This window comes from Hibiscus syriacus, unplaced genomic scaffold, assembly GCF_006381635.1.
Source record: "Hibiscus syriacus cultivar Baekdansim isolate YM2019G1 unplaced genomic scaffold, ASM638163v2 tig00110114_pilon, whole genome shotgun sequence".
Lineage (NCBI taxonomy): Eukaryota > Viridiplantae > Streptophyta > Magnoliopsida > Malvales > Malvaceae > Hibiscus > Hibiscus syriacus.
Window position 1 is genome coordinate 1,669,050 of NW_024062594.1, and position 11,309 is coordinate 1,680,358.

General features: G+C 35.7%; 1 protein-coding gene across 1 annotated transcript; it reads right to left on the reverse strand.

Annotated features, from left to right (window-relative positions):
* Positions 1-446: 446 nt before the first annotated feature.
* Positions 447-3,296, reverse strand: LOC120215261 (deoxynucleoside triphosphate triphosphohydrolase SAMHD1 homolog). The gene is given in 13 exon segments (XM_039212987.1): positions 447-654; positions 730-785; positions 946-1,008; positions 1,099-1,166; positions 1,285-1,323; positions 1,419-1,509; positions 1,860-1,944; positions 2,046-2,071; positions 2,073-2,095; positions 2,184-2,290; positions 2,364-2,386; positions 2,493-2,530; positions 2,956-3,296. Coding segments are annotated over 13 exon segments (822 nt in total). The 5' UTR covers positions 3,070-3,296; the 3' UTR covers positions 447-565.
* Between the last annotated feature and the right edge of the window lie 8,013 nt (positions 3,297-11,309).

Below are 11,309 nucleotides of genomic sequence, written 5' to 3' on the forward strand. Positions count from 1 at the left end.
ACTTTGAAAAATATTTTTCAAAGTTTGGTAAATGTTTATTTGAAAAATGTTTTTCAAAGTTTGGTAAAGTTTAGTAGATGTTTGTTGAAAATAGGAATGGGTAAATTTACTTTAGTCATTGCACTTTAGGGTATTTTCAAAGATTAGTCCCTAAGTTTCAACTATAGATACACTATCTCATTTAGCTTCAAAATCATCCCAAATCCCAAATCATTTCTTTCTCCAAATACTAGAGAGCTTTCTTGCTAGTAGTGAGTGTTTTGTAAACACCTGTAAATTTTTTTTTTAGTAAAAGATCTGCAGCAGTCCGGAGATGTAAGCAAAATTGGCTGAACTCCGTTATCAATTTCGGGTATTATTTTTCCGCTTTTATTTCGCATTTTCACTAATCTGGCTATAGGGAAATTACTCGTACTCTGTTTATTTCCCAACATTCTATTGCCTGGAGAAATATGAAAAAGTGGAAAAGCATCAATGCCATTACATTTACTGATTAAAAATTCTTCTTAAAAATAGGCTCCAAATACGACAGAATTAACATTTTGAAGTTATGGACAAAACAGAGTTAGTTGCAGCGTCCCTTTACTTTAGCATGTGTGTAAACTGTTCTATGTAAATCAGCTCGAGTAGCAAATAACTTGTGGACAGTCAGATCTGTCAGAAACATAGCAGATGTTAGCTGAAGATGTAATTGTTAGATGAAGATAATAAATTTGGACAAATACTAACAATCCTTCGCCCGGTAGCATATCTCGTCATCCATCACTCTCATTGTTTCCATTAACCTGCAAGTTAAAATGAACATGAAGAATGTGTACCACTACAAAATATGCTCAATAACTGCAACTTTACAGATGCAGAATTGTTAAATTAGCTTGAAACTTAACAGCCCATCACATTATGTATTAACCAATAATTGATGATCATTATTAAACCTATCCCTACCTCTGAAACTGAAAATTGCAGCCAAGGCCACAAGCGCGAGAGTCACGTACAATGTAGTCAAATCTGCAAGGAAATGTAATCATCGACTCTCCTTTCGAAACCAAAAGTGTAGTCAGTTTTAAAATTCATTCTCGGTATGGAAAATCAATATACTTATCAACATCTATTCCATTCCTACCATTTGCAACAATGTCGTACAGAAAACACTTTTCGTTCACAGTCTACATCAAAGGAAATTTAAAATTGTGATGGCAGAGAAATTGATGAAGAAATCAAAAACAGGCAATAATGTGATGGAACATACAAGATTTAGGTAAATTGTTGTAATTACTCGCTTACATTTTGTGAAGCATTTGCAGAGCTAGCAAGTACCATGTCCTGTTGAAATGGCGAAGTTATATCAATCCCCTCATTTCAAATAGCTAATTTCCATGTATATAGTGCAAAAGGAACTTCACAGAACATAATTCGACCTTCACATTCTTAAGCATTGCAGCATCTATTTCAATGTTGTGCTCATCAACAATGTAATCAATCTTCTTCACTGACATGTCCTCATGAGACCTAAGATATTTAAACAAGCATTCAGAGATCAATATAAACCGCAGTAACTTCCGTCTTGTATTAGATTTAGATGCGTAATATACGATGTCAACTTTGGAACATTGTCATCTATATGAAACAAGCATAGAAGGTAGCATAAATTGAAAATTTTTATTGTTTAACATAATGGAAAAAAAGAGAGCATAAAACTCGCGGCAGAAATAATTTTAACAGTGAAAAATACTAGACAGTGCCTAGAAACAAATCGTGTTTTGATTCTTAGGATAATGAGCTAATGCATTATATGCACCCAGTGCTTGCATCTCAGACAACACTAACAATCTATATCCAGAGATGAATGTAAGAATCACCATTCATATCCATTAAGCATCTGAGGAAGAAACTCGCGCTCAAACAGATGGCTGAACGGTCCATGTCCAACATCATGCAAAAGTCCTAAACAAGTAACCAGCAACAGGGGGAAAAAGGTTAGATACAGAAAACGAGGATAAGAGATGGCTCAAAAGAAAGGAAAAATCGGCAACAAGAATGATTACAAGCAAGTTTTACTGTGTTGATATCATCGCTTAATGCTGATCTCCGAGCCCTACAAGTATGCCATGCGAATAAAGAGAATGTCTCAATATAATGGGGGTCAGAATGAAAACCAACAGAATGTGAAGTCATTTTCCTACTTGGTGAGCTTTAATTGTATGGACAGCTTCATCAGCCAGCCAATAAACTCCCAGTGAATGCTCAAAGCGAGAATGAACAGCTCCCGGGTACACCATGTGCGAAAGACCTGAAAAGCTAGCAGCATAGATCAGCAAACGGATCAAGCTCATAAAAACCTGATGTAAGGAAGTTCAGCTTACCAAGTTGCTTTAGATCGCGAAGTCTGCTGTATACAATAAAATCATCAAAACTAGTAATTTCTAATTATATACGTAAAAAAAAAAAAAAAAAAAACGGTGCATGATTTCAACAAATCAAATCAAGCTTGCCTTTGAAACTGCTCCGTGTCAACAAATTTTAAGAAGAACTGCATTAACAGCAAATCAACAGGTCAAATACTATATCTTAAGCAAAACTTTAATTATCCACATTATATTAATTTTGTGCTCTGTCCCTATTCTAAAGTAGAAACATCTTAATCAATTCAAGATATTCGTTATTCCTTCACAATTCTTTTCCGCTTAAAAAAGAGTAGAAACTTCTAAATCTATGCAACATATCCGCCAGTTCTTCAATTCTCGTTTCTTTTTCGCTAAATTATACTAGTGTTTCTAATATTCTTCTGAACTGTCTCTACGATGAGATTTGTAGATTCCTAAGCTTTTCTTTATACTTCACTGATTAAAATTTCGTTCTATATAGAAAAACATTCTATTATATAAACTAAATAAAAAACCGGTTTATATTATCGAAACACAGATGCAAGTTCGGAAATGGAAGTGAAGCTAACACCTTATAAAGGTAGATGTTGCCGTGAACGTTGTCACGGATGTGCTTGGAGGATCGTCGATCCTGACAGCACAATGAGTAGCAGATCGTTACCTCTTCGTTCCAACTCGTTCCCATTCTTTTTCACTGCCGGAACCTCTTAAGGAAACGCAAATTTCCAAACAGAGAAAAAACAGAGTTCATAAAGCAGTAAAAAGGCTTTCAAAAAAAGCAGAAAAAAATTCAAAATCTCCGAGTTTCAAATTCGTTTTATTTGAGCTGTGCTTAGTTTTCAAACACAGAGAGAGAGAGAGAGAGATGACTACCGGCTTCTTAATTGGAATATTATGAGATGAGAAGCGAGAGGGTGAAAGAAAGCGGTTATTATAAGCGCAAGAAAGTAGGAGTGGAGGCGAAGTGAAAATTGATGCCGCTAAAAGAGCGATTTGTTCGTTAACGCGTTCTTGGGGTAGGCGCGTGGACTCACTGTCCAATCATTTTAATGAGAAATTTATTATTTTTTTAATTGACAGCCTTTATTCGATGGACGGCCTGGATTAGCCGGCAACGATTATGTCAAAAAAATAATTACAATTTGATAACGGAAAAAAATAAAATGAGTGTTATATGAAAAATAAAATATAAATTTATACAAATATGTAGTATTTAAAATATAATTATAACACAAACCCGTTATCAAGAACATAACTTAACTATTTAATGGTGTAATAATTATAATTACTATTGACTAAAGGAAGCAGTTACTTATTACGGGAAACTAAAAAACGATTGTAATAAGCTGTTTTTAGAATTATATCGGTTGTAATAAGTTTAAATATTAAAAACGATTTAAACTTCTTCATTTCATTTAAATTAATCTTGATACTTTTATACAAATATGATTTGATATTTTATTTAAAATAAAAAAAATCATATTTAATTACAAATTAAAAAGGTTATGCTAATGATTTATTTCCACTGTATAAATTTCTCATGATAAAGTCATAAAGTTCACTCTTGTATTATTAACTTAGTGAACTATATATAAAATATCTTGCGAACATGGATGAGGGATTTTTATATAAACAAAGTTGGAGATGAAGCACGTTTTGCCCATGACGGTATTTTTTTTTTCGTTGTTATTTTGTTTGAATTCAATGAAGCCATTAAGGTGTTTGAATCCAATGAAGCCATTAAGGTGTTTGAATCCAATGAAGCCATTAAGGCCAGAAAAGAGAGGTTTGAAAAAATAAACAATAATCGAATAGCCAAAAATATAAGAATACCAAATAAAGTAGTTCTAGGGAATAAATGTTTTCTCTCACGATAGCAAGTCTATTGTTCTTCCCCTGGTTCTTGTTGATTTGATTTGCTTGATTCATTCGAAATGGAATCTAGGTAACTGTTTTAGGTTATGGATTGGAGGAGCTTGTTCTCTGGTGTTGAGGAGCAATCACTGGACTTTTTCCCTCTGGAGTGTAATGAGGGTTTCACGACGGTGGTTCCTCCGAGTGTTGTTTTTGAGGAGGGGATCTCGGAGTGACAGTTCTCTCTGGTAGGGCAATTTATTGGGTCGTCGCCCAATTTTGGTTCCTTGCAGAAGCTGGTAGAAATTATGTGGGGGAAATCGATTGTTAAGGTTAGTATTGCTGGTTCTAATCTTTACATTTTCTCATTCGCTAATGGTGCTAGCCGAGACTTGGTTCTTGGGAACGGTCCCTGATATATCCAACATAAACCGTTGGTGCTGAGGAAGTGGAAACCTAATATGAAGCGCCTTGATTTCAATCTGGAAAGGATGCCAATGTGGGTTCAGTTGTTTAATGTTCCTCTTGAGTTGTTCTCTAAAAAAGGTTTTAGTTATGTTGCTAGTGCCCTAGGTGTCCCATTGTATATGGATTCGATCACAGCTTCTAAGGAACGGCTAGAATTTGCAAAGGTATGTGTTGAAGTTAAGGCTAGTGCTCGGTTGCCTCGTTCGATTGCAATCAAGCTGCAAGATGGGACAATATGCATTGTGAAGGTGGCCATTCCTTGGTTTCCTTCATGCTGCTCTAAATGTAAGATCTTTAGCCACTCAGATAAAATTTGCACTGTTGGTGGAGTAGAAGGGAAAAGGGAGTGGAGAGTCAAGGACAAGGCCCCTGAAACATCTGAGACTGAGATATGAAATTTAGTGGAAGCCAGTCTGGAAAAGCCATTGGGTGAAGCTAAATTAAAGGCCATTATGGAGAATGAGAATGTTGGGCAGAGTTCTGCTACTGATAAAGATGTGCCTGGATCAGCTCTAGTGGACAATGTGGAGGCTGGAGAGATGTCTTATAAGGAACAGTCAGCTGCCGGGCAAAAGTTGAAGATTATTGAAAAAGACAAGGCTACTAGCAGTGTGGTGAGAGTGGCACCTAAAGGTGATGTTTCTTTATCTCTAGACCATGTATCTCATCGAAGAGGTAAGGGGAAAAAGGGTGAAAATGTGAAAGGTTTTGTTGCTAGCTCCTTCAATAAGTTTGAAGTTTTGGGATCTTTGTTGGAGGAGGCTGAGGGAGTGGGAAGGAAGCCTAGTCTTGCATCTCATGGTGTTGAAAACATACTGCTGGAAATGAAAGGCAAGAAGAAAGATCATCTTGATAAGACAAAGAGACTTGGTGAGCCAGTGGGAGGTACCATTCCTATTCCTACCTCATGACTGTGGTTTTTTTGGAATATTAGGGGTTTTAATTACCCAAAAAAAAAGTGTTATGATTCGTGTTGAGAGATGCAGGCTGAGATTCTTTGTTTGCTTGAAACTAGAATTAAAGAAAATATGGCTCAGGATATTGTTGCACAGTTTTCTAAGGATTGGAACTATTGCTGAATTATAGATGCTTGGAGAATGGTAGGATCTGGATTCTGTGGAAGAAGAATTTGCATTTCTCAGTACTGAAAGTGGCTGATCAATCTGTTACCATTCAGGGCTGCTTGTGTGGTAGAAATGTGCTTGTTTCTGCTGTGTATGGCATTAACAGTGGTGCTTATAGGAAGGAGTTATGAAAATAACTTGCTGAAGTTAGCTCGTTGGTTAGAAGCAATGCTTGGATTGTTGGGGGGATTTTAATGTAATTGTTGAAGATGTGGAGAGCTCAAATTATGAATATGGGCACCTCACATCAGAAATGGAGGACTTAAGGAATTGTATGGCAAATCTGGGGTTAGTGGATCACCATTTTTTTTGGACCTGTTTTCACTTGGTCTAATAAACATGAAGAGGGCTTCCTAGCTGGTAAGTTAGATAGAGTGCTAGTTAATGATAAATGGTGTGAGGCATTCCCGAATTCTCATGCTGGAGTATTTGACCATTGCATGGAAGTTGCTTGGTACCTCCATGAGAACCTTGCTTCAAGGCCAAAACCATTTAAATACTTTAATTTCTGGGCATTACATCCAGACTTCAAGGAGGTTGTTGGGTAGTCTTGCACTGATGATGTGCAAGGGGGACCCTATGCAAGCTTTGTTCTACAAAATGAAGAGGCTGAAGCCTGTGTTGAAATCTCTTAATAAAAGATGCTACTCAAATATCTCTGAGAAAATTGCTAAAAAGATAGAACAATTGGAGAAACAACAGGTTGTGATTTTAACTGGAGGGAACCCAGGTGATGTGGCAGAAGAGAAAAAATTATATCAAGAGCTTGTTGAATTAGAGAAGGCTGAAATGTTGTTCTATCAGCAGAAAGCTAAGGTTGATTGGCTGCAAGATGGAGATCAATGCACTAAGTTCTTCCATTCTCAAGTTGCAGCCAAAAGGAAGAGAAACACAATAAGAGTACTGGTTGATGAGAGGGGTAATAAACTAGAAACTTTTGATTTTATGGCTGAAGAATTGGTGAATTACTTCACAAGGCAGATTGGATATGTTGATGAAAATGTGCTGGGGTATTCTGACAAATTCCTAAGGGACCTGCTGGGTTATACACTCCCTGAAGGTGCTAATGCTGACTTAGTGAAAGTTGTTTCTAATGATGAAATCAGAGTGTCCATTTGGAATCAGGGCAAGGATAAGGCTCCTGGCCCTGATGGATACACTGCTGGTTTTTTTCAATTTGCCTGGGACATTGTTGGAGCAGATTTTATAGCTACTGTGAGGTATTTTTTTGAATCCTCTAGAATGATGTCAGCCTTTAACTCTACTACCATTGCATTAGTTCCTAAGCAGCCCAACTCTTGTAAAGCTATGGATTTCAAACCTATATCTTGTTGCTCAGTCTTTTATAAGATTGTTACTAAGATCTTGGTGAGTAAATTGATTAAATTCCTCCCTAAGATGATAGCCCCTAACCAGTCAGCATTTGTGAAGGGTATAAACATTGAATGCAATACTCTATTGGCACAGGAGCTTGTTAGAGGGTATGATAGGAGTTCTATCTCCCCTAGATGTGCTATAAAAGCTGATTTGCAGAAGGCTTTTGACTCCTTAAGGTGGAAATTTCTGCTTGTTGTTTTGAAGGGATTAGGGTTGCCAGAACAATTTAGAAGTTGGATAGTGGCATGTGTTATGGACTCTAGGTTCTCCATTATGTTAAATGTCAGCCTAGTGGGGTATTTCAGAGGTAGTAGAGGAGTTAGACAGGGGGACCCCCTATCCCCTTACCTATTTATGATTGCTATGAACATCCTTTCCAAGCTTCTTGATATTGCTGCCTCTGGAAAAAAAAATCACCACTTATGCTTTGCAGATGATTTGCTCATTTTTTGCAAAGGAAGTTTGGATTCAATATTAGGGGTGAAATGTGTTTTGGAGAGATTCTATGAGATATCTGGATTGAGGTTTAATGCCTCTAAGACTGAAATCTTTATTGCTGGTGTCAATGGAAATCAGAAGACTTTGGTGCATAAGGTTATTGGGTTTAAAATTAGCTGCCTCCCTGTGAAATACTTAGGGGTGCCTCTTGTCCCTAGGAAATTAACTTAGAGAGATTGTGTTAGTCTTGTGGAGAAAATCAAAGCTAAGTTAGGACTTTGGTCAAATAGATGGTTGAGTCATGCATGCAGGTTGCAACTGGTGAAATTTGTCTTGTTTAGTATTGTCAATTTTATGGTGTTGGCAGCTTATTCTGCCTGCTGTTGTGGTTAAAAGGGTGGACCAACTTTGTACTAGGTTCTTTTGGAAGGGTGGAGACATTCCAATTAAGGGAGCTCGAGTCAGTTAGGAGGTTATTTGTACCCCTAAATCTGAGGGGGGGGGCTGGGCCTAAAGCATTTAAAATGTTGGAATAAAGCTTGTGTAATGCTACTGGTTAAGGAGTTACTTACTGCTGAGGGCTCAATTTGGGTTGCTTGGTTGAGGTCATATGTTCTTAAAGGGGCTGATCTTTGGTCTATGGAAAGCAAAGCCTCATTCAGCTGGAGTATGAGGAAAATTCTGAAAACTAGAGAGGAAGTGCATTCTCTGTTCTCAAGGACCATGGATTGGGACAAGATCAACGCTCGTTGGCTGTGGCAGGAGATCAGGGGGAGAAAAGATAAGGTTGAATGGCATAAGATTTTTTGGTTCCCTATGCATATACCTAAGAACTCTCTCATCGCTTGGATGGTTATCCTTGATAGGCTGGTTCGTATGAAGATTGAGGTGGATGATAATTGTAGACTGTGTGGAGTTGTGCCTGAGACTCGTAGCCACATCTTTTTTGAATGCCAGTTTTCTAAGGCTGTATGGGGAGTGATTGTTCGGCCGTGTAACATTGATAGAACTGTGGGAAATTGGGATGAGGAATTGAATTGGGTGATATCTCGGTTCAAAGGTAAAACTTTTCATTTGATTATTCTTAGATTAGCTTGGTGTGCATATGTATACTGTATATGGGAAGAGAGGAATCATAGGCAGTTTAGAAGCATACGCAGGGAGACTAATAATGTGGTAAATTGTATTAAGGATGTAATTAGGGTGAAGGCAACTAGAATAGCCATTAAGAGTAATGTTGTTAACCGAAACCTTTGTCTAGCTTGGGAGATTAACACTCCCTAGGAGGCTGTTTTGATTTTGTTGTCTGTATTGGTTGTAGCAGTGAGTTTTTTCTACTGCTTCTTGGATAATAATATGAGGAATTTATCCAAAAAAAACAATATGTTTTATTGGGGTAATTTATAGGTATAATATTCATTTTTAATTTAATTATGAAAATAGCACTCAAATAATATTATTTTAAAAATAAATTTTTTTATCGATTATGTAGAGCAAAAGCACGTCCAATTAATCTATCTTAATAAAGATATATGTGCTTTATCCTATATAACAAGACGTATTAGAACTCTCCATTCTGATGAGCTGATAAGGGAAGACATGAATTGTTGTTCGCACCTCCCATTGAAAAAAAATTTAACATCTTTAATTATTTAATTTTTTATATTATTGTAATTATTGAAATGTATATCTATCTAATTATTATTTTTTATTTTAATGAACTCAAATATTTCGTAATCTTACTCCATTTAAGTAATTAATTTATTTTTTCAACTCGTCCTCATCAACATCACCAAAACCCCACAGTCTACACAGTTATTATCATCGGTCTCGTTGATGGTATGGTTTAGCTTCATCGAGTCTAAAGCAACAGTTTTATACACTAGTACAATCAGACTTGATTTATGTTGCATGTGTTGATATTGACTGGAACTGCTCATCTACCATAACAATCTTAGTTGCTAACTTCTTATTTACTGACATTATTATTTTTTGCAAGTCTTCATCTATCATCGTTTAACTCGAACGCGTCAGTGAATTAATCTATTCTATTAATACACTAAATGGAGAGTTATAGAACGAACGTCTTATCACACAAGACAAATGATTTTTTTTTCAAGTAAAAGATCTAATTTTCTACATCCTCAACGCGACATCTCTTTTGACATCAGCCCATATTATAGGGATTAACTCAATTGGAGAATCCTACAAGATAGTTATATGGTTCGTTTACTTGATCATCAATAGCCAGACTATTCGCACATTTAGTATCTTCACGCCAAATGTGTGTAAACTCATTCGCGAAACCTTCTCTTTGAAGTTCTTTACAATCTTTCATTAACATGTTACCTCACAAATGGATTTAACATGGCTTTATCTAATATGATTGAAAATAATATTTTTCTTTTAAACTATATTATCAAGTAAAGTATATATACAACTGGTCCTCAACTGTAAGGTGTTATTTTATTGAGTCATATAACTACTAAAAGTTACAAAATGATTACTCAACTATAAAATATTGTGTTGTTGAGTCTCCAAACTATTAAAAGTTATAAAATAGTCACTCGACTATTCATATGTTCCAAAATAGTCCTTTTTCGTTAAAAATTTGACGTCCGTTTGAGTTAGACGTTAACATGTTGAATGAGATATGATATAATCATATTTTAATTGATGTCTACTGACACCAATCGTTGTTTTCAAGTACTGTCTCGCCAACATAATGTTTCAAGTACTAACTCAACGATATAATGTAAACGGAGATTCGATCCACAAAATATAACTAAAATAATTATGGGATCAAATTTTATCATATCCTAGTCGACAGGCTAACATCCATCTCAGACGACCGCCAATTTTTAACAAAAAAAGACAAGTTTAGAACATATGAATAATCGAATGACTATTTTGTAACTAATAGTAAGAGAACTTAACAAAACAGTGTCCTAAGTCAAGGGACCATTTGTGTAGAGAATTAATTTTATATTTGTAAAATCGATTTTAATCAATTATCGGATAAAATAGATTATATGAAATTGATATTTATTCTTCTGTTCAATTGAAAAATAGTAATTTTTTTTTGGTGAAAAGAGAGCTTTAGCAAGCTAGAAAATCAAAGGTAATTTGACCAATTACAATCCTCATGGAGGGTCGAAAGGACTTCTACTGGAGGTCTATTGAATATTTTATATTCCACGACACCCAACTTTGCAATCTTAGCCATTTCATCGGCTACTTGATTTGCTTCCAAGGAAGTATGATGCAATGACACATTCCAGCCTCTGTTTAGTAGTTAAATTGAAAAATAATTTTTTATGTAGTCCTTTAGGGGGGGGGGAATACATACAAATTGACTAATTTATAATTAATATACAGTAAGCCATGAATTGATTACCCGTTAAAGAAATGAAACGGCAACTCAAATCTGTTTCCCCATTCATCAGTATCATGTGCCCATGTAAAGACGCTTCCCAGCATTAAATTGGCAACAGAAATTGTTATTTGAAAAATTAGAGGTGAAAAGGGTTCCCTCCAAATGCAAATTCATAAATTTGTTTCCCAGTTTTGCTAAAATATGATTATAGAAATTCAAAAGGTCAATCACATTGAAAACCAAACAAAAATAGATTTACTTTTCAAAGTGTAAATTCTGCTAACATAG